Genomic DNA, 23,916 nt, shown 5'->3' with positions numbered 1-23,916 from the left:
GTATGTGTTTCAATGGAGAACTAGAGGAACATTAAAAACTGCATTGACATTGTCATCTTTCTTTCTTTCTTTCTTTTTTTTTTTTTTTGAGAAGAAGTCTCGCTCTGTAGCCCAGACTGGAATACAGTGGCATGATCTCGGCTCACTGTAACCTCTGCCTCCTGGGTTCAAGTGATTCTCCTGCCTCAGCCTCCAGAGTAGCTGGGATTACAGGTGTGCGCCTGCCACTGCACCTGGCTAATTTTTTGTATTTTTAGTAGAGATGCGGTTTCACCACGTTGCCCAGACTGGTCTTGAACTCCTGACCTCAGGTAATCCACCTGTCTCAGCCTCCCAAACTGCTAGGATTACAGGTGTGAGCCACTGTGCCCGGCCTGTCATCTTTCAAGAATAGCACCCAAACTACAGTTTTTGGCACTACATTCACTGAATATTTTGATTGAAAGATTTTCACCTAATTTTAAACACAATATAATTAGAAGTAGAGCAGTGCTATTTAACTCTCCAAGATAAGGAGCTTGTGCCAGAAACAAACACATGTCTTTCTTCATTGGGAAAGTCTTGTTACAAACATATCTTAACTTCTTTAAATGGTGTGTGTAATGATGTAGTAGATTTATGTTTTAGCCCAAGATCCTTATCTTGTGACCCAGTCATAAATAGTTCATGAACTAGTAGCATGTACTGATTTATAGACTTGTTTTTAAGATAAATTCAATACCAATTTATAAAACAATAAGGTTAATTTAAAAGTAGCTATTTGAAGGCTCAAAAATCCAATTGATGGGCAGTAAAGAAAGACTGCTAATAATGCCCTACTTAGTTATTTTTTAAAATATTCCACATTAGCTTTATTACAAAAATTTTGTAGTTCAGTTACTCTAATTGTGTATATAGAGAAATATTTGTAAATTTTAACAACTACAACTTTTATTTAGATTGATAAAGTGTTTGGACACAGTTGTGAGTTACATGTATACCTCAACCAATTCCCAAAACACTTCCGCTTCACACTTAATCTTCACAAAACATTGCTTTTCTTGCCATACAGATGTATTATCAATATAAAACAAAATTATGTTAAACATTGAACTTTTAATCTTAACTGACACGGTATTTACAATAATGTCAGATGTTTTGACTTTGTTAAAATGGCTTCCAAAAGCTTTTCTCTGATTCCATTAACTTTCTATTTGAAGTATCTGATGGCATTATTTAACTATGAAGTATCTGACATTATTTAACTATGAGATACTTTTTGCTGACAGAGTATGAAGAGATATGGCTTCACGTTTTTATATGGACAAGAAAACTTAGTATTAAAGATGAATGAAATTAACTTGGAAGAATTTAAAAGTATAAAAGAAAATTCAAGCTTCACAGAGTGATATGCAAATGCACCCTCTGCAGTTGCACCTGTTAAACTGTAATTTTCAGATAGTTTTTGTAAAATAACACCTAACTTTGAAATAAATGCTTCTCTACCAGATTTGTGTATTCTCTCTGGTTTCCATTCTGATTTTCAGTGACATCTTTACAGCTCTCATGGTGGATGGTAAATATTAACAGGTATTTTGAACAAGTTATGTACGCATCGTTTTTTAAGTTTTCCACAGAATGTACACCTTCCTTTTTATATCTCTTGTCGCTATCAAAAGGGGTTAATGCAAAATATGAAATAGTTGTAGACTTCTCCCATGCAATAAAGGGGAAAACCACTGTAGCAAGAGTCTTCAGACTTTTCTCTATGTGCTGTCCTAAAAGATGCCTCATCTGCATTTCTCAAATATATTTCATGCACATATAATCTATAACTTCCCACATTTCTCACCAACTCTGCCAACTGGTAGTCCACTGGCTTCTCATACTTCACAGGCCACACAACTGATTACTACACCAAGTGGCTGGCTGGAGTAACAGTATTGAATACTTTCCTGACCAGCACCCAAACCCAAAAGTCAGCTATCTCTTGCTGCTCATGTCTGTGTGTTTCATAAGTGAGTGCCCCCCAGCTGTCCTTGAATAGAAGGTATTATACTGAGCCTGGAAAAGGTCAGGAAAAAGAAAAGAATGATTACTCATCATCTTTTAGATTTAACCACATGCTAAAGTAAGATGTTTCTCAAATACTACTGGATGAGACCATGGTGGAAGCTGGAATTAAAAAGTGGAAGTTTATCAAATCTGTTCTGACTTGACTTAATGTAAATAATAAAATAAAAATTCTGGGGCAAATGCTAAATCTATCATAACACGACAAACTGTTTCCTTTAGTTAATGCTATATGTGGCCTAATTATAGGCACATGAAATACACCATAACACAAACTGTTTCCTTTAGTTAATGCTCTATGTGGCCTAATTATAGGCCACATGGAAGGTTTTGTACTGTCTTATAAGAGTAATGTGGTGTTATGATGAATTGTAAGTAGGAGAATATGTTCAGAATTGCATTCTTCAAAGCATTTTGGCTGCTGTGTAGAGACTGGGCTGAAAGCAGTAAAAGTATATGTAATACTGCTTTTGATTAATAGTGGCAGCAGTGGCATCAACCATTTATGATGTGCCAGGTCTTATGCTAATCATGTTGTGCATATTATCTCAATTAATCCACAAAACAAACTTGTTAGGTAGGTACTATTGTTCCCACTGCATAGCTAAGGCAACTGAGAATTAGAAAGGTTAGGTAAATTGTTCAAGGTCACAAAGATGGTAAGTGGTAAAGCCAGGAAGAACTCAAATATAATTCTTATTTGTTTCTAACCTAATTTTTCAAAATAGTCTTCCACTTTTTATATTTATTTTCCCATTGGACTATTTTGAGAGTAGCAACTATGTTTTAAAATAACACCTAAAGACACACTCTAGCACTTAAAAGCCCTCTGCATCCAAAAGAAGTTCAATGTTTGTTAATTTAACAATAAGTACATATTTATATTAAAGTAGCTTGGAAATGTTTATTTGACAACATTTGGTAGGTTTGATGTTTTGTATTTATTTGAAAATAATAATGCCAGATTAAAAAAATGCTACAATTTGGGATTTTCATTAATTTTAATGAAACTTCTACATCATTAATCTGAAAAAGTAGGTTTTAACTGCATTTCACTTAGAAAGAAAAATGATTATACAAGTATAATAAACTTACTATCTCCCTTCAACAGGTTCAATGTCAAGGGTGTTAATTCCACCGCCGTGGATTCTTTCAACATCTCTGTCTTTATTTAATTCCAGTCCCAAAACTCTTTAAATTAAAAGGGGGAGAAAGAAATTAACAAGTAATTTAACATTTAAAAATTTCTTAGTTAACTAAGATTACTTATAGTACAAAAATCACAAGAAATGTCTAAATCTTCTACCATACATCCTAATGTATTTATAGATTTTTAGAGACCTTGTATAAATGTTTAAAATATCAACAGTAGTAACAATTACTGCAAACTTTTAAAGGTATTTAGAGACTGAAATTTGTATTAAAAAACTTAAATTCTGATAAATGTAGCTGAGGACATCTAATGGACAAAAGCATAAATTACAGGATTTAAAAAAAAATTCCTTGAAGTGTTTCTATTTTTTTTTTTTTGAGACGGAGTCTTGCTCTGTCGCCCAGGCTGGATGGAGTGCAGTGGCCGGATCTCAGCTCACTGCAAGCTCCGCGTCCTGGGTTTACGCCATTCTCCTGCCTCAGCCTCCGGAGTAGCTGGGACTACAGGCGCCCGCCACCGTGCCCGGCTAGTTTTTTGTGTTTTTTAGTAGGGATGGGGTTTCACTATGTTAGCCAGGATGGTCTCGATCTCCCGACCTCGTGATCCGCCCGTCTCGGCCTCCCAAAGTGCCAGGATTACAGGCTTGAGCCACCGCACCCGGCCGAAGTGTTTCTTAAAGATGGACAGAAATAAAAAATGAGTACGGGCTGGGTGCAGTGGCTCATGCCTGTAATCCTAGCGCATTGTGAGGCTGAGGTGAGAAGACTGCCTGAGACCAGGAGTTGGAAAGCATCCCCAGCAACATAGCGAGACCCCATCTCTACAAAAAAATAAAATACAAATAAGCTGGGCATGGTGGTGGGCTCCTACACAGGACACTGAGGCAGCAGGATTGCTTGAGCCCAGGAGTTCAAGGATGCAGTGAGCATGATCAATTCATTGCACTCCAGCTTGGGTGACAGAGTGAGATCCTGTCTTAAAAGAAAAGAGACTATGTTCAACTTAACACTTACGTGTATTTAAATAAAGCCAATTAAATATCAATACAAATAATTAACAAGCACTCTCACAAACTAAGACAAATGACATTTCTGATATTTTATAACTGTAAACCATCATTATCCTGGTGAGCATATTATTAAGATTAAATGAGTTTGTATATAAAAAGTGCTAATTACAACACCTAGTACATTGTAAGTCTAGTGAATATTAACTATTTGAATCTGTCTTAATCTGTTGGATGTTATTAGCATCTACACTAATTTAACCAGAACGATTTCTAAATTCATTAATTAAAATAATGCTAGTTTAAATATCAAATTATAAATTTTTGGCCTATAAAATTGTCAGTTTTTTTTAAAAGATAACAATGCACAATGCTGGAAAGGAATAAACTGATACTTTCATTCATTGACAGTAGTACAAGTAATTATAAACATTTTGGAAATCATTTTAGCAGTATAAAGTATCTGATTTGAAGATATACATGGCCCTTTGTCTTCTACACATTACATATAGTACAACAGTGACAAGCAGGCCAGGTGCAGTGGCTCACGCCTGTAATCCTAGCACTCTGGGAGGCCGAGGTGGGTGGATCACCTGAGGTCAGGAGTTCGAGACCAGCCTGGCCAACATGGCGAAACCCTATCTCTACCAAAAATATAAAAATTAGGCTGGGCGCAGTGGCTCACGCCTGTTATCCCAGCACTTTGGGAGGCCGAGGATCACGAGGTTACGAGACTGAGACCATCCTGGCCAACATGGTGAAACCCCATCTCTACTAAAAGTACAAAAATTAGCTGGGTGTGGTGGCACATGCCTGTAATCCCAGCTACTCAGGAGACTGAGGTAGGAGAATCACTTCAACCTGGGAGGCGGAGGTTGCAGTTAGCCGAGATCACACCATTGCACTCCAGCCTGGGCGACAAGAGCAAGACTCCATCTCAAAACAAAAACAGAAACAAAAAAACTCAAAAATTAGCCAGGCCTAGTGGTGCATGCCTGTAATCCCAGAGGCTGAGGCAGGAGAATTGCTTGAACCCGGAAGGCAGAGGTTGCAGTAAGCTGAGATGGCGCCCCTGCACTCCAGCCTGTTAAACCATTCCTGTATTCCTGGTATGAACCCCACTTGATCACGGTGGATTATATTTTTTATATGCTGTTGGATTTGGTTAGCAAGTATTTTGTTGAGAGTTTTTGCATCTATGTTTATCAGGGATGTTCGTCTGCAGCTGTCTTTGTTATGTTCTTTCCTGGTTTTGGTATTAGCATGATATTGGCTTCACAAGATGATTTAGGGAGGAATCCCTCTTTCCTATCTTTTGGAACAGTGTCAATAGGATTGATACCAATTCTTCTTTGAATGTCTGATAGAATTCAGCTGTGAGTCTGTACCTAAACTTTTTTGGGTAGCTTTTAAATTACCATTTCAATCTCGTTGCTTGTCGCTGGTCTGTCCAGGGTTTCTATTTTTTCCTGGTTTAATCTAGGAGGGTTACATATTTCCAGGAATTTATTCATCTCCTCTAAGTTTTCTAGTTTATGTGCATAAAGATGTTGATAGTAGCCTTGAATGATGTTTTGTATTTCTGTAGTAATGGTTGTAATGTCTCCCATTTTGTTTCAAATCGACCTTACTGGATTTTCTCTCTTCTTTCGTTGGTTAATCTTGCTAATGGTTATCAATTTTATTTATCTTTTGAAAGAACTGGCTTTTTGTTGCATTTATCTTTTGTATTTTGTTCTTGCTGTTTCATTGTCATTTATTTCTGCTCTGATCTTGGTTGTTTCTTTTCTTCTGTTGGGTTTGGGTTTGGTTTGCTGTTTCTCTAGTTCCTTGAGGTATGCCCTCAGATTGTCTATTTGTGCTCTTTCAGACTTCTTGAGGTATACATTTAATGATATGAACTTTCATCTTAGCACTACTTTTCCTGTATCCTAGAGGTTTTGATAGGTTGTGTCACTATTATCATTCAGTTCAAGGAATTTTTAAATTTCTATCTTGATTTCATTGTTGACCCAATGATCATTCAGGAGCAGGTTATTTAATTTCCATGTATTGCATGGTTTTGAGGGTTCCTTTTGGAGTTGATTTCCAATTTTATTCCACTGTGGTCTGAGGGAGTGCTATAATTTTGATTTTCTTAAATTTGTTGAGACTTGTTTTGTGGCCTATCATATGGTCTATCTCGGAGGATGTTCCAAGTGCTGATGAATAAATGTATATTCTGCAGTTGTTGGGTAGAATGTTCTGTAAATATCTGTTAAATCCATTTGTTCTAGGGTATAGTTTAAGTCCATTGTTTCTTTATTGACTTCCTGAATCTTGACGACCTGTCTAGTGCTGTCTAGTGCTGTCAGCAGACTACTGAAGTCCCCCACTATTATTGTGTTGCTGTCTATCTCATTTCTTAGGTCTAGTAGTAATTGTTTTATAAATTTGAAAGCTCCAGTGTTAAGCTGTACATATATTTAGGATTGTGATATTTTCCTCTTGGACTAGTCCTTTTATCACTATATGATGTCCCTCTTTGTCTTTTTTAACTGTTGATGCTTTAAAGTCTGTTTTGTCTGACATAAGGATAGCTACTCCTGCTCACTTTTGGTGTCCATTTGCATGAAATATCTTTTTCCACCCTTTAAGTTTATGTGAGTCTTTATTTATTAGGTGAGTCTCTTGAAGACAGCAGACACTTGGTTGGTGAATTCTTATCCATTCTGCCATTCTGTATATATTTTTTTAGACTAATGATTACCATTGACTGTATTCCTAATGTTTCCCTATATGTGACATATATTACCTTTCTTTTTATTTTTATTTCTATTATACTTCTAAGTTCTGGGATACATGTGCAGAATTTGTTACATAGGTATACATATGCCATGGTGGTGTGCTGCACCCATCAACCCATCATCTAGATTGTAAGCCCTTCATGCATTAGGTATTTGTCATAATGCTCTCCCTCCCCTTGCCTTCCAGCCCCTGACAGGCCCCAGTGTGTGATGTTCCCCTCCCTGTGTCCATGTGTTCTCATTGTTCAGCTCCCACTTGTAAGTGAGAACATGTGGTGTTTGGTTTTCTGTTCCTGTGTTAGTTTGCTGAGAATGATGGTTTCTGTATCTTTTAAGTGGAGAATTTAGGCCATTTACATTCAACATTAGTACTGAGAAGTGAGGTACTATTTTATTCATTGTGCTAGTTGTTGCCTGAATACTTTTTTTTTAATTGTATGGTTTTATAGTTTGGAGAAAAGAAAGAGAGATCAGACTGTTACTGTGTCTATATAGAAAGAAGCAGACATAAGAGACTCCATTTTGTTCTGTATTTGAGATGCTATCAGTCTGTAACCCTATCCCCAACCCTGTTCTTGCAAGAGACATGTGCTGTGGTGGCTCAAGGTTTAATGGATTTGGGGCTGTGCAGGGTGTGCTTTGTTAAACAAGTGCCTGAAGGCTTGTTAAAAGTCATCACCATTCTCTTAATCTCAAGTACCCAGGGACACATACACTGCAGAAGGTCACAGGGACCTCTGCCTAGGAAAGCTAGGTATTATCCAAGGTTTCTCCCCATGTGATAGTCTGAAATATGGCCTCTGGGGAAAGGAAAGACCTGATCGTCCCCCAGCCTGACACCCGTGAAGGGTCTGTGACTGAGGAGGATTAATGTAAGAGGAAAGAAGGCCTCTTGGCAGTTGAGATAGAGAAAGGCATCTGTCTCCTGCCCCTCCCTGGGCATCGGAACATCTTGGTGTAAAACTCGATTGTATGTTCTATTTACTGAGATGGGAGAAAACAGCCTTAGGGCTGAAGGTGGGAGGACATGCTAGCAGCAATGCCGCTCTTTATGCACTAAAAAGGTTTATGGAGATGTTTGCATATGCATATCAAGGCACAGCACTTTTCCTTAAACTTATTCATGTCACAGAGATCTTTATTCATATGTCTTACTGCTGACCTTCTCCCTACCATGATCCTATCATCCTGCCACTTCCCTTTTTCCGAGATGGTAAAGATAATGATCAATAAATACTGAGGGAACTCAGAGACTTGTGCAGGTGTGGGTCCTCTGTATGCTAAGCGCTGGTACCCTGGGCCCACTGTTTCTTTCTCTATACTTTGTGTCTCATTTCTCTTCTCAAGTCTCTCATTCCACCTAACGAGAAACGCCCACAGGTGTGGAGGGGCAGGCCACCCCTTCATTATAGGTCCTGTGAGATTTATGCTTTAAAGAGATTCTATTTTGGTGTATTTTAAAGATTTTTTTTCAAGATTTAGAGCTCCTTTTAGCAGTTCTTGTAGTGTTGGCTTCACAGTGGCAAATTTTCTCAGTATTTGTCTGAAAAAGACTGTATCTTTCCTTCATTCATGAAGTTTAGTTTTGCTGAATACAAATTTCTTGCCTGATAATTGCTTTGTTTGCGGAAGCTAAAGATAGGACCCCAAACCCTTCTAGACTGTAGGATTTCTACTGAGAAATCTGCTGTTAATCTGATAGGTTTTCCGTTATAGGTTATCTGCTGCTTTTGCCTCACAGCTCTTAAACATCCTTTCCTTTGTCTTAACTTTAATAGCCTGAAGACCATATGCTTAGGTGATAATTTTTTTGTGTAATGAATTTCCAAGGTGTTCTTTCAACTTCTTGTATTTGGATGTCTAGATGTTTAGCAAGGCCAGGAATATTTTCCTAGTTTATTCACTCAAACATGTTTTCCAAAGTTTTAGATTTCTCTTCTTCCTCAGATAATTGGGAACACCAATTATTTTTAGGTTTGGTTGCTTAACATAATCTCAAACTTCTTGGAGGCTTTGTTCATTAAAAAAAAATTTTTTTTCTTTGTCTTTGTCAGATTGAGTCATTTTAAAGCCTTGTCTTTGAGCCCCAAAGTTCTTTATTCTACTTGTTTGGTTCTATTGCTGAGACTTTCCAGGCATTTTGCATTTCTCTAAGTGTGTCCTTTATTTCTAGAAGTTGTGAAAGTGTTTTATCCAAGCTATTTCACTGGAGATTTTTTCATTCATATGTTGTATCTTTTTTAAAAATTTCTTTAAGTTGGACTTAACCCTTCCCTGTTGTCTCCTTGATTAGCTTAATAATCAACCTTCTGAATTATTTTTCTGGCAATTTCGAGATTTATTCTTGGTTTGGAGCCAGTGTTGGTGGGCTTGTGTAATCTTTTGGGGATGTTAAAGAACCTTATTTGGTCATATTACCAGAATTGTTTTTCTGATTACTTCTCATTTGGGTCGACTATGTCAGAGGGAAGATCTGGGACTCAAAGGCTGTTCTTCAGATTCTTTTGTCCCACGAGTGCTCCCTTGATTTGGTGCTCTCCTCCTTCTGCTAAGGTTGGGGCTTCCTGAGAGCCAAACTGCAATGATTCTCTTTTGGATCTAGCCAACCAGCAGAGCTACCGCACTCTGGTTTGTACAGGGCAGTTCCTGCAGAGTCCTGTGACGTGATCTGTCTTCAGGTCTCTCAGCCGTGGATACCAGCATCTGCAACCGTAGAGGCAGCAGGGGAGTGAAACGGACTCTGATGGCCCTTGGTTGTTTTTTGTTAAATGCGCTGGTTTTCTGTTGGTTGGCCTCCAGCCAGGAGGTGGCACTTTCAAGACGGCATCAACTGCAGTAGTATAGAAAGGATACGAGCTTGCCCTAGGGTCAGGTGGTGGGCGGGACCATAGAGCTCCCAGGAGAATATGTCTTTTGTCTTCAGTTATGAGGGAGGTAGAGAAAAACTAGCAGGTGGGAGCAGGGTTAGGCATGTCTGAGCTCAGATCTGCTTAGGTGGGGCTTGCTGCTGCTGCTGTGGTAGATGAGGGCATGGCTCCCAGGGTAATGGAGTTATGTTCCCAGGAGGATTATGGCTGCTTCTCCTGTGTCACACAGGTCACCAAGGAAGTTGGGGAAGGCCAGCAGCCAAAGGCCTCACCCAGCTCCCATGCAACCTGCAGCCTGAAGGGCTGGTCTTACTCCCACTGTGCCCCCACAACAGCTCTGAGTTTATTTCCAGCAGGGCTGAGAACTTGCCCCAGGCTTCAAGTCTCCCAGCTGAGAAAGACAGAGGACTCACAGTTCCTTGGCTGTCCCACAGTGCCTGCAGCGGCAATCCACCTCCTTCAAAGGGTCTGTGGATCCTCTCAGCTTTCCTGGAATGTTCCTGTGGTAGTTCTTGAAGCAAATGTTCACGATATGCATCTCCACACACTGCTCTGTCCATCCGAGTGGGAGCTGCCCAGTTAGTCCTGCCTCCTATCCACCATTTCCTCTCATTCTCCTCTGTTTTAGTGTCTTAAGATGGCTACATATTCTTTTTGTTCAATGAGTTAATATGTGTGTGTGTGTATTTTTTCTTCTTTTTTTTTTAGGTTGTGAGTTTCTCTGGGTCCCCTAAGTTATAGAAGTGGTTATTCTCCTTTTCCTTGATTTCCAATTTGTAATTTCAATTTTCATTTTATCTTTGATTCTGGAGTTTTCTGAAATGTAATTCTGAATTTCCAAAACATGAGAGGTGGTGGTGATGTTACCATTAATTGATTTATTTCCAGTTTCTATAGCTTATGATCAAAGAAGGTGGCTTGTAAGATAGCTACCTTTTTGAATTTGTTAAAGTTTACTTAATGGCCAAGAACAATTTTGGTAAATGTACCCGACTTACAAAAAGTATGTACATTCTCCATTTAAGGGATGTAAAGTCATCTATCTACTAAATCTAATTTGTTGTTTATTCATTTCCTCCATATATATGTATATATATAGAAGGACATATATATATATATGTCCTTCTTTAAATATTGTCCTTCCTTTATATAATGTCCTTCTTTAAAACGTCTGGTGCTTTTAACCTTAAATCTTACCTCATCTAGTATTTGTAGTGATGTCCACATTTTGTTTATAGTTGCCTGATCTCTCCTTATTCTTTAACTTTTTAACTATTTAAGAATTTTGTATTTTAAAATATTTTAACTTAATGTATTTATGAGAAACAGCTTTTAGCTTTACTTTGTTTTAAAAGCTAATCCGATAATATATGCTTCTTAATGGAAGAAATCAGCCTTTTCACCTTTGCTATGACATCTGATATACTTGGTATTATTCCTTCTTTATTTAATGTCATGGTTTCTTCTTTTACCTTTATTTTTGCTAGTTTAATGCAGTTGCTATTCATTTCCATCTTGTCAATTGAGAAGTGTCTAAAAAAATTTAGCAACCACATTATATATTTCCAGTTTGTTTATTATTATATATTGACATTTAATCATACACATACTGCAAGGTTCATAGGCTTCCTCTCCTCTTCATCTTTTATGTACCTTCAGATTTCATTCAAATACATTTGTTTTTTTATTAACATTCTTTCCTATTTTTTTCCTGAAGGAAAATGGGGTAAAATATTTCTATGAATCTTAGCACAAAGATATTTCTTCTGATAGACTGGTTTGTTTGGATTCCTGGGTTACAATACTTCTTTTTTTATTTTTAGATAATTTTTAGTTGCTTTTTGAGACAGAGTCCTGCTCTGTCACCCAGGCTGGAGTGCGGTGGCACAGTCTTGGTTCACTGCAACCTCCACCAAGTGATCCTCGTGCCTCAGCCACATGAGTAGCTGGGATTACAGGTATCTACCACTGCACCCGCCAGCATGCCCAGCTAATTTTTGTATTTTTAGTATAGACAGGGTTTTGCCACGTTGCCCAGGCTGGTCTCAAACTCTTGAGTTCAAGTGATCTGCCTGCCTTGCCCTCCCAAAGTGCTGGGATTATAGGCTGTGATACCTTTTTTTTTGTTAGTAGGTATCATTCCAGTGTTTTCTAGTCTCTAGAACTACCGATGAAATGTTTTACCTTTGTGAATGGTAAATTCTTTACCATTGGAAGCTTTTAATAATTTCTTCTTCATTGCTAGATAAGTTATTAGGTATACATACTTTTATGTCTTTTTTATCAATCTTGTCTGGACTTCAGGGAGCCCTGTTAGTCTGCGAATCCAGATCTTTTTGCAATTATTTTTCTTAATTACTGTTTGTTTGTTTTGTTCTTCTGGAATTATTATTGATCTTTTGAATCTACTCTCCTAATCTCTTATCATTTTCCTTACATTACTGGACTTTTAATTCTTGTTTTATGAGTTGTGATACTGAATTTGATCATTTCATTCATTATTCAATACTTCAGTTCTGGGTCATACTACTATAAAAACCAAACAAAATGCATAGACAGCTACATGAGGACTCTGAAAAGTAAATAGCCACAGACAATCACATGACAGAAACGGCTACAGCTAGACACAGTGGCCTGCAGAAGCCAGAACTCTGAGGGAGGGAAATTGTTTTCTCTGTTCATCACAGCCCCGATTCCAAGAGGGTAGGGGCAATCCCCATTGCTTATTGCCTCTCTCCTCACTTCTGAGCCCAGACTTGGGCTTAAACATGGAAGTGTACGGCAGAACAGGGTAAGTGGCCCCTAAAGTTTCTGGCTAGATGGCCAAAACAGGGAGTCCCAGAAAATTGGGACGTATCCAAGAGGTCACAGAGAAGAAGGAGCTCAGGAAAGTGATCCCATAAAGTTGTTTATAAACTCCAGAACTCATCCCTGAGTGAGGCATGCATAGATCTAACCCTGAGTAGTATACAAAGGATTGTGAATATTGAGCTAACCACTCAGGTCACAGTCTGACCACTGAATGGCATACACCTAGGGAAGATATTAAGAGACTTTGAAAACTGAGCTAACATTAAAACTACAGTCCATATAAGTAGGTAGGTTCTTGTAGCCTGAACCTAATCTTGCTAATTAAATGTTACAACAAAAATATCAACATTCTTCATAAGATTAAAACAAGACCCAGAGTATTCAAAATGTCCAGGATGCAATCCAAAATTTCCCTGCATATAAAGAATCATGAAAATTTCAACTTGCATGGGAAAAGACAAAAGAAGCCAAAGCTGAGATGACACAGGTGTTGAGATTATCTGCTAAAGACTTCAAGGCAACTATTGTAAAATGCTTGAACTTGAGCAACACTGGCATGGTGGTTCGAGTCTGTAATCCTAGCGACTCTTGTACAGTTGAGGCAGGGGGATCACTTCAGCCTCGGAGTTCAAGACCAGCCTGGGGAAAAACAGTGAGGCCCCACTTTTAAAAAGAAAAAAAAAAGCTTGAGCAAGTCATTGGGCACACACTTGAAACAGATGTTAAAATAGAAAGTCTCAGCAAAGAAATAGACATAAATAAAAACCAAATGGAAATTTTAATTTTCAATATAAAATTATTTTAACTTAATGTATTCACTAACAGATTGGAGATGGCAGAGGAAAGAATCTGTGAACTTGAAGACAGATCCATTAAAATTATATAATCTAACAACATAGAGGAAAAAAGATTGGAGGGAAAAAGAACAGAGCCTTCGGGACCAGAGGAACAATTATAAAATGACTAACATTTATGTCACTGGAGGTCTAAAAGGAGGAGTGTAGTGTTGAAAAAATATTGGAAAAAATAGCTGGAAAGTTCCCAAGTTTATGGAAAGATATAAGTCTACAAGTTCAAGAAGCAGAATGAACCCTAACTAGGATAAATCCAAAGAGATCTGAAACCAGACACATCATAAACTGCTGAAAACTAAAGACGAAGTCTTCAAAGCAACCAGAGAAAAATGATAAATTACCGATAGGAAAACAATGATTTGAATGGCTGCAGATTCCTTTTCAGAAACCATTAGACCTACTCTTTTTTTTTTTTTTTTCCCTCATTCAACTTAGAAGTTTATTTTGCCAAGGCTAAGGACATGCCTATGACACACACAGCCTCAGGAGGTCCTGACGACATGTGTCCAAGATGGTCAGGCTACAGCTCAGTTTTATACATTTTAGGAAGACATAACACATCAATCAATACATGTAAGATGTACAATGGTTCAGTCAGGAAAGCCAGAACAACTCAAAAACTCAAAGTGGAGGCTTCCAGCTCATAGGTATGTTAGAGTAGGAAGTTAGGCAGATATGGACAGGGCACAAGAGCAAGCCCTACACACACCTCCACCACTTGTTGCCCCTATGACTGTCAGGTGACCATGAGGTGATGGTCAGGTGGTTGTTAAACTGCCTCTCTAAAATGATAAGTGGTCACAGCCAGCGCCAGGAAGATAGCCTCCTAATAGATAGAAAACACTCAGAGCTGGTGTTATCCACTTCTCAGTAAGATCTCAAACAGGCCTACTCAGAAGCAAAATGGCCTCTTATACGACCTTCCACTGGGAATGCTCGACAGGTAAGAGAAAAATTCCTCAAGTGAACACATGCACAACTTCAGCAAAAACCCCAGAACCATAACAATGTATAAAACCCCAAGTCAAGGGATGAACAGGGCACTTGGATCTTGCAAGTCACCCGCCTGGCCCTTCCAAGTGTACTGCTTCCTTTCACTCCTGCTCTAAAACTTTTTAACAAGTTCTCACTCCTGTTCTAAAACTTGCCTCAGTCTCTCCCTCTGCCTTAAACCAACTACTGCCCTCAGCAAAATTCTTTCCTCCAAGGAGGCAAGAATCAAGTTGTTGCAGACCCATATAGATTCACCACTGCTAACAGGTGGATTCAAAGATTTTCCAATTGGCAACTTGTCAAAAGAGTTTACCTAAAGACCAGAAACCCAGTCGGGCATGGTGGCTCATGCCTGTAATCCCAGCATCTTGGGAGGCTAAGGCATGCAGATCACTTGAGACTAGGAGTTCAAGACCAGCCTGGCCAACATGGCAAAATACTGTCTCTACTGAAAATACAAAAAGCTGGAGTGAGGCCAGATCATGGTGGATCACACTTGTAATCCCAGTACTCTGGAAGGCTGAGGCAGGTGGAACACTTGAGGTCATAAGTTCAAGACCAGCCTGGCCAACATGGTGAAAGCCCATCTCTACTAAAAATACAAAAAATTAGCCAGGCATAGTGGTTCATGCCTGTAATCCCAGCTACTCAGGCGGCTAAGGTACAAGAATCGTGTGAACCCCAGAGGCAGAGGCCGCAGTAAGCCGATATTGCACCACTCAATCCAGCCTGGGTGCTCAAAAAATAAAAAATAAAAAATAATAATAATAAACACCTAAAATTCCATATAAGGGAGTGTCTGGGTTAAGATAAGGAGTTGTAGAGACCATGGTTCTTATTATGCAGATGAAGCCTCCAGGTAGCAGTCTTCAGAAAGAATAGATTGTAAATGTTTGAGACTTAAAATGATGAAAGACTCAGATAATTCTCTCCAGAATCAAAGAAAAGACCTAGAAAGGGAAAGGCATTCTCTACAGAATGTAGATTCTGCCTATAAGAGACAGTTTCACAGGGCCATTTTAAAATATGTCAAAGGAATATATTTTGGGGCAAAATACTTCAATTTCTCCTGGGGCCTGCTATCTGTCATGTGATGCTTTATTTTAGTCAGGCTGGAATTTGGTGTCTTATTGCTACAAAAAGTCGTAAGATCTCTGTTTTAATGTTAATGCTGGTCAGTTGTGCCTGAATTCCAAAGGGAGAGTATAATGGGGAATGCCTGATCGCCCCCTCCCCATCATGTCCTGAACTGTGGAATGCTCTGGGCTGAGAGGATGGGTTCGTTCAGACAATTAAGAAGCTTGAAGTTTTATTTTTAGTTTATACTTCCGTATTTCAGCTATTGTGAATAATGCTGGTATGAACATGGGTGTACAAATTACCTCTTTAAGACCCTGTTTTCAACAATTTTGGGGATACACCCAAAAGTGGCATCACTGCATCATATGGAAATTCTATTTTCAATATTTATAAGGAGCCACCATACTGCTTCCCACTGTGACTGTACCATTCTACCTTCCCACTAACAGTGCACAAGTGTTCCAATTTTTTCCATGTCCTCACCAAAACATATTATTGTTTGATGTGATAGTAGCCATTCTAATGGGTATAAGGTGGTATTTCATTACAGTTTTGATTTGGATTTTCCTAATGATCAGTGATGCTGAGCATCTTTTGGTCTACCTGTTGCCATTTGCATATTTTCTTTGGAGAAATGTTTTTCCAAGTCACCCATTTTCAAATCAAGCTGTTTGTTTTGTTGTTGAGTTGTAGGAATTCTCCATATATGCTTTATATAACCCTTTTCAGATATATAATTTGCAAATACTTTCTCCATTCTGTGGTTGTCTTTTCACCCTATTGACAGTGTCTTTTGATTAACAAAGTTTAAAAATTTTCACATAGTCCTCTATGTTGTTGTTTTTTGTGCCTTTGGTGTCATACCCAATAAATAACTGCTGAATAAATCACTGTCATAAAATTTTTTCCTTATTTTCTTCTAGGACTTTTATAGTTTTGGGTCTTACATTTATGTCTTTGATCCATTTTGAGTTAATTTTTGTATATGGTGTTAGTTAAGGGTTCAACCTCATTTTTTACATGTGGATATTCCATTTTCCCAGCAGCATTTGTTGAAAAGACTATCCTTTCTCCATTGAATAGTCCTGGCACTCTTGTTAAAAATCATTTGACTGGCTGGGCGCAGTAGCTCACACCTGTAATCCCAGCACTTTCGGAGGCCGAGGTGGGCAGATCACGAGGTTAAGAGATTGAGAACATCCTGGCCAACATGGTGAAACCCCGTCTTTACCACAAATACAAAAATTAGCCGGGCATGATGGTGGGCGCCTGTAATCCCAGCTACTGGGGAGGCTGAGGTAGAATAATCGCTTGAACCCGTGAGGTAGAGGCTGCAGTGAGCTGAGATCATGCCACTGCACACCAGCCTGGCGAAAGAGTGAGGCTCCATCTCAAAGAAAAAAAAAGAAAAAAGAAAAAAAGAAAAAGGAAAAAAATCATTTGACCATATACATGAGGTTTTATTTCTGGGCTCTCTCTTCTATTTCATTGGTCTATATGTCTTCCTTATGCTAGTACAACACTGTTTTGATTACTGTAGTTTTGTAGTAAGTTTTAAAATCAGAAGAAGTGAGTCTTCAAGCTTTGTTCTTCTGTTTCAAGACTGTATGTATTGACTATTTGAGCTCCCTTCAGATTCCACATGAATTTAAGGATATGCTTTTCTATTTCTGTAATCCCAGCACCGTGGAAGGCCAAGGTGGGAGGATTGCTTGAGGCCAGGAGTTCAAGACCAGTCAGAGTAACATGGTGCGAACCTGTCTCTGTAATCCCAGCTACTTGGGAGGCCTAGGAGGGAGGATCCCTTGAGTCCTTGAGATGGAGGCTACAATGGGCTAAGATTGCGCCACTATATTCCAGCCAGGATAACAGAGTGAGACCCCATCTCTTTGGGGATAAATTTATTGGTCCAAAAATCCGGTTGACATGTGAAAATGCATGTTCCTGTTATAGATTAAAAATGACTTAGGCTCAGTATAATACAGTTCTTCAAACACAAGTCTTGGTTAAGAAACAGAAATTGAAGAGGAATCAAGAAACAGAGACAAGCCAAGTTCTCCCTCAACCGAGCTGCTGGAAAAACACCATCTCCAGATTTTCTTTCAGGCTTTGAGAATTTTTCTCCCATTCCACACTTTTATCTTGATACTGATATCACTGTGGCACAGAAGGGCTCCCCAGCTCCTCTTCCTTGAATCCTTCCCTGTCTCTCCTCCTCTTTCTCTGTCTCCCTCAGTCAGCCAGGCGCTTGCAGAAGCAGCAGGGCCTGGCCCAACCTGAAAGAGAACAGAGCTGGAGGGGGCGGTGGCGGTGACCAGCGGCCACGTGACCAGGCTCGTGCTGTAACTGCGGCCACCTCCTGCCGCAGACCTACTCTTTTTTTTTTTTTTTTTTTGAGACGGAGTCTCGCTCTGTCGCCCAGGCTGGAGTGCAGTGGCCGGATCTCAGCTCACTGCAAGCTCCGCCTCCCGGGTTTACGCCATTCTCCTGCTTCAGCCTCCGGAGTAGCTGGGACTACAGGCGCCGGCCACCTCGCCCGGCTAGATTTTTGTATTTTTTTAGTAGAGACGGGGTTTCACCGTGTTAGCCAGGATGGTCTCGATCTCCTGACCTCGTGATCCGCCCGTCTCGGCCTCCCAAAGTGCTGGGATTACAGGCTTGAGCCACCGCGCCAGGCCAGACCTACTCTTAAAAAAATTGATAAACTATGCTCTTCAGAGAGAAGAAAAAGATATAAGAAGGAAATTTCAGACATCAGGAATAAAGAGACAGCAACAGAAATGGTAACTATCTGGTTAAATATAATAGGCTATTCTTTTCCTTAAAATATGATTGATGGTTGAAAAAAATTATGTCTGATGGAGTATATAATGTATGTAAATATAAAATATAAGACAACAATAAATATGGTGCAGGGGAAAGGTTGATAAGGTTTCTACATGCCAAATGAAGCAGTAAAACAATGAAATGACCCAAAATAGACAATGCAAAGTATGTATTTTATAATTCCTAGAGCAACCACTAAAAAATTATACAAAAAGATACAGTTGAAATCATAGTATATAAAATAGAATACTAAACAATGTTCAAATAGTCAAATGAAAGCAGGAAAGGGGAAACATAAACATGGAGCAGCTAGCTTTGTCACCTAATAGTGGTGGGACTGGAAAATGCTTTTGGAAAACTGTCAGTTTCTTAAAATGTAAAGGATATATCTAGTAGCTCCACTGTTAGGCATCAACTTAAGAGAAACAAAAGCATATGTTCATACAATGACTCATACGTGAATTTTCAGAGCAGCTGTAAATGTATTAGTCCTGAACCGGAAACAACTCAGATGTCCATCGACAAGTGACTAGATAAACTATGGTTTATCTGCACAGTGGGATACTCCGCAGCAATAAAAAGGAATTGATACAAGCAATAACATGGAGAAATTTCAAAATAATGTAATTATGCTGAGTGAAAGAAGCCAGACAAAAAGGATTCCATTTATATAAAATTCTAAATATGCAAACTATAGTGACCTAAAGCAGATTAGTGGTTTCTAGAGAAGGAAGAGGGTAAAGCAGAGAAAGAAGGGAGAGAAGGATTATAAAGGACTGTGAAAAAATTTTTAGGGTTATGGATGTTCTCTTGATTATGGTAATGGTTTTAAGAGTAAATATATGTCAAAATTCATCAAATTGTATATTCTCATTTAATGTGCTGTATATTATATGTCAATTATACCTCAATAAAGTTGTAAAATTTTTTTTAGAGGGTGTAAATTGTGAACACTGCATATCAGTGTTCATGCTTTTGCCCTTATGTGATGCCAAGGAAGAAGAGTAGACACCTCCTATGAATAAAATGGAACTATACAGTTGTTCAATTAAGCAAAAACATCACTTAATGATGGAAATATTTTTTAAAAAATTTTAGGCTGCGTGGTAGCTCGCACATAAAATCCCCACACTTTAGGAGGCAAAGGCAGGAGGATCACTTAGCCCAGGCGTTCAAGACCAGAATGGGAAACACAGGGAGACCCCATCTCTACAAAAAAATTTAAAAATTAGCTAGGTGTGTGGGCAAGTGCCTGTGGTCCCAGCTACTTAGAAGGATGAGATGAGAGGATCATTCGAGCCTGGAAAGTCGAGGCTGCAGTGAGCTGTAATTGCACCACTGCATTCCAGCCGGGGTGACAGAGCAAGATACTGTCTCAAAAAAAAAAATTATACTTTATTTGTCTTAAACATATAAGCAATCCTCACTTGGCTCAGTCTGATATGAACTTCAGTTACCAGTTTGTTAACTGTGAGAAATAGCATAAAAGTTTGCTACTACCTTTTCAGTTCACAAATAATTACATAAATAACATTTCTCTAAGTACATAAATGAATCAAAATTAGTGATCAATTTGCAATTTTACTTCTTTCAAAGTCTGTGGGTGATTGGTCACTGTGCATCTGTTATTCAGTTCACACAGGCTGCAAAGCACGTAGGTTTGTTATTAATATTTCTGTGCCCCTAAGATAATCCCACGTGGAATTTTACTGATTAAAAGAGGAAATTGGCCAAAAGAATGAAAATGCATTAAAAGAGTGATAATACTAGAAGTGAAACTTGCATTAAACATAAAATGGAGCAAATGAAAAAAATAGCTGCCTGTGGGAACATGCTGATAGTGGGAACAATGACACTGCCGCCATTTGAGACATTCTAGATATGCAGACTGAGGAAATCAGTGAAGGTGAACTTACAGACATAAATGAGGAAAAGTGGTTGTGATGAAAGGCTGATGATGTGTTAGAGGAAGTGACACTGGCAAAAAAACACATTAAAGGAACTCTCAGAGATATTTCACAACATTGAAAACGTAACGGATAAAATGTTGGAAACTAATATTTAAATTTCTCCGGAACGCAGAACTCATATGCAACTGTGTTCTCCACTGTCCAAGTAAATATCTTCAAAGGTTCCTCAATTAATGTGGGCAAAATTAAAAGTAAAACTTGCTTCTTCCCTTTGGAAAACCCTCTCTCAGAGTATATTACCAACATTCAACTTCTTATACAAAACATAGATCTGGGAATCATTAATCATTCTTCCCTTTTCGTCATTCACGTATCCAATCAACTTTCATGGACTGCTGATTCTATTTCTTAGACGTTTTTCAAATCTCTCCACTATCTTTATTCTACTTGGGAACTCTGTGGCCCAGGCTTCCATCAACTCTCTCCCGGACAAGTGTAATCACAACAGTTACCTAACTTGGCTACCACGGTTGTTCTCAGTTGCAACGCATTCTCCAAGCAGAAAACAAAATGCAACAGCTGTTACCTTATTCTCATCTTCACACCTCTACCCAAGTACACATGGCTCTTTCTCATCCAGTTTCTGTCTACTTCATCTCGTCAATGGTCCCTACCCCAATTCTCCGCTCTAGTCATTCTGAACTTTGTTCAATTCCTGGCCTGTGTCCTCTGCCTTTTTAATAGGCTGCCTGACACACTGTAGGAACTCACTAAATATGCAGACTGAATGAATGAACGAGTACTTGGAGGGCAGTTATTCTTACCAGTAACTTAAGAGAGAAGGAATACAGTACAACGAAGTATCCTTATTTAGGTTTATAGCGTCTTCATCTGAGCCCGCGGGCGAACCCCCTCCCCCCGCCCCGCGCCGCCCCCCGCCTGCAAGTTGTTACCAGTAAATAAAAGGGATCCTATTTTCGCAAGCCACACCGCATTAGAGGGTAAATAAGAGTTTGGTGGCAGGAGAGCGATGAGACGGGAAAGTGTGGGGCAAAGTTTACAGTCATTGGTCCAGATTCTAACTGGCCTGTTAGCCAAAACGTAAGGTTTTCTTTACCTCCGTGTTGACTCTGCTCTCCGAAGGCGAAGAGGGTCCTCCAAACCCGTTTGTCGCGCGGACAAAAACCCCAGCATAGCGTGTCCCCACACCGGCTGGAGCACTGGACGTCGCCATGACAGAACTCAGGGGCGGGACTGGAATAGCAGAGTCTCCCATTGGTCAGGCGGTGATATATCCGGCCAATGGTGAGCGCCGTTACTAGAAGGGCTCGGGGATGGAGGCCGGCCTGACCTCTCCGCCTCAGTGGGCTGGGTTGGGTGCTGGAGCATTGCTCCTACTGCCGATCCTGCTGCTGGCAGCGCTGGAAACTGGGTGGACGGCATGGGTTGGTCTCAGGATTTGTTCCGCGCCTTGTCGAGATCACTGTCAAGGGAAGTGAAGGAGCACGTGGGCACGGACCAGTTCGGGAACAAATACTACTACATCCCGCAGTACAAGAACTGGAGAGGTGAGGAGGGGGCGAGGGCAGCGATTGCGTGGTTAGTAAAGGAGGGAAAAGTGAGAGCCCCTAGTCAACTAACGCATCATGAGACACTTAGGGTGTCACCGGAGGGAATTTCCGGAGTTCGGTGACCCCTGTCGACCCCTTCACTCTGCCATCGGAGCCCTACCCGGCCCGGCTCTGGGTGCCGTGGCCCGGACTCGTGCGTCCGCGGTCCCTACGACCCAGCGCTTTCCCCCGGCGTGTCCCGGGCCGCTCGCGCTGTTAAGGCATACACCACTTTCCTCCTAGCCACGCCGGTAGAGGAGGCTCAGTTTTAGCCCTGGATCGGCGACGGAGGCGGGGAAAAGTCCACGCAAATCTTTCACCAAAGGGGCTAGGAAGGGCCAGGGAAGAGGTTTTTCGTACGCTGTGCCCCGCCTTGTGACCCAGAGCTGAGTGGTGTAACTGAAGAGAAGTATCTTCAGCGCCTCGGGTGTCCTCTTTCTTGGTGTTTACCCTTTTCGGTGGCACCCTGGCTCCGGCGCTGGCCCCATGCGCCTTCCTCACTACCAAGACTTGTCAGAAGTGGGTCCGTATCCCCACAAGGCTCGCTGATTCCTTTCTCTGGAGTTTACATTCCAAGACCCCGTTGAGCTCAATTTAAGAAACGTGGCACTAATCATGGTGTTTCTGTGTAGGATTCGTGCCAAGCAGTTGAGCGGGTTGTTTGGGGAGTAAGAAGGCGTTGCTGTCCATTGAAATCACACTGTGTAGCCGCCGTCGTAACCTCTTCTGTGTTGTTCCATCGCCGCATGCAGAAGATGTCAGGCTTTGGGCGAAGAGGCGTGGGTTAGAATCTCAGCTTTGACACCTGATAGCTCGGGAATCACGGAAAAAGTACTTGTCCTCTCCAAGTCTCATCATCCTCACTTGAAAATTAGAGATAATATAAGATCAGTAATGTTGAAAAGCACCAAGACCTTTCCAAAATTATGTGCCATTCATTTCCCACATATATAAAATGTATTCTGTGATTTATCACTCAATTTATTAATTTATTTTTTTTGCCTAGCCTTTTTCTGTATTTAGTCTTGTTTTATATTTAGTCTTGTTTCCCCAGTGAGCTCCTCTGTCAGGCAGGGAATATGTCTTACAAAAAAAAAAAAAAGCCTACAAAGAACTTAACATGGTGTTAAGTATTTCTTGACAGATTGCAAGCAGAGAGATGTTTCTTTTCCGTAAGTTGTCAGTAAAATTAAAAAAAATATGCAAACTGTCACACTGAGTTTTTTAAAAGGCTCAAGCCTGTAATCCCAGCACTTTGGGAGGCCGAGGCGGGCGGATCACGAGGTCAGGAGATCGAGACCCTCCTGGCTAACACGGTGAAACCCCGTCTCTACTAAAAATACTAAAAACTAGCCGGGCGCGGTGGTGGGCGCCTGTAGTCCCAGCTACTAGGAGGCTGAGGCGGGAGAATGGCGGGAACCCGGGAGGCGGAGCTTGCAGTGAGCCGAGATCGCGCCACTGCACTCCAGCCTGGGCAACAGAGCGAGACTCCGTCTCAAAAAAAAAAAAAAAAAAAAAAAATTGAAATATAATTTACATACAGTAACATTCACCCATTATGGTGTACAGTTTTATGGTTTTTGACAAATAAGTACAGAGTAACATCACTGGATTCAAGTAATAGAATACTTCCATTACCATTAGAATTTCCTCTAACTCCTTAGTAGTTCATTCCCACACCCTTTGGCAACCACTGATGTGTTTTATGGGCCTATAGTTTTGCCTTTTCTGGAATATCATATAAATGGAATTATACAGGATTTAGACTTTTGAGCCTGGCTTGCTTCACATAGCATAATGTAGTTGAGATTCATCCATGTTTCAGTAGTTGTTCCTTTTTATTGCTCAGTAGTATTCCATTGTATAGGTTTGCCAGTTTATCTGTTCACAAGCTGAAGGACATTAGGATGTTTCCAGTTTCTGTGATTGTAACAAAAGCCTCTACAAACATTCCCATACAGGATTTTG

General features: G+C 40.0%; 2 protein-coding genes across 3 annotated transcripts in view; one reads left to right on the top strand and one right to left on the bottom strand.

The window, feature by feature from the left end:
* Positions 1-21,602, bottom strand: part of ERCC8 (ERCC excision repair 8, CSA ubiquitin ligase complex subunit) — an 82,837-nt gene extending 61,235 nt beyond the window's left edge. The window contains exons 1-2 of one of the 2 annotated variants that reach the window (XM_010387986.2): positions 21,456-21,602; positions 3,148-3,243 (exon numbers count right to left, since the gene is read on the bottom strand). In XM_010387986.2, the coding sequence (XP_010386288.2) occupies positions 3,148-3,243; positions 21,456-21,532 (173 nt within the window). In that variant the 5' untranslated portion in view covers positions 21,533-21,602. The remainder of the gene's footprint in view (positions 1-3,147; positions 3,244-21,455) is intronic. The other variant, XM_030927888.1, reaches the window with a different exon arrangement.
* A 56-nt stretch (positions 21,603-21,658) lies between these two features.
* Positions 21,659-23,916, top strand: part of LOC104681637 (NADH dehydrogenase [ubiquinone] 1 alpha subcomplex assembly factor 2) — a 156,439-nt gene continuing 154,181 nt past the window's right edge. The window contains exon 1 of the mRNA XM_030927355.1: positions 21,659-21,906. Within this exon, the coding sequence (XP_030783215.1) occupies positions 21,780-21,906 (127 nt within the window). The 5' untranslated portion in view covers positions 21,659-21,779. The remainder of the gene's footprint in view (positions 21,907-23,916) is intronic.

Source organism: Rhinopithecus roxellana, chromosome 3 (genome assembly GCF_007565055.1).
Source record: "Rhinopithecus roxellana isolate Shanxi Qingling chromosome 3, ASM756505v1, whole genome shotgun sequence".
Classification (NCBI taxonomy): domain Eukaryota; kingdom Metazoa; phylum Chordata; class Mammalia; order Primates; family Cercopithecidae; genus Rhinopithecus; species Rhinopithecus roxellana.
Note: the sequence above shows the minus strand (reverse complement) of the source record. Positions and strands in the feature narration are given on the sequence as shown.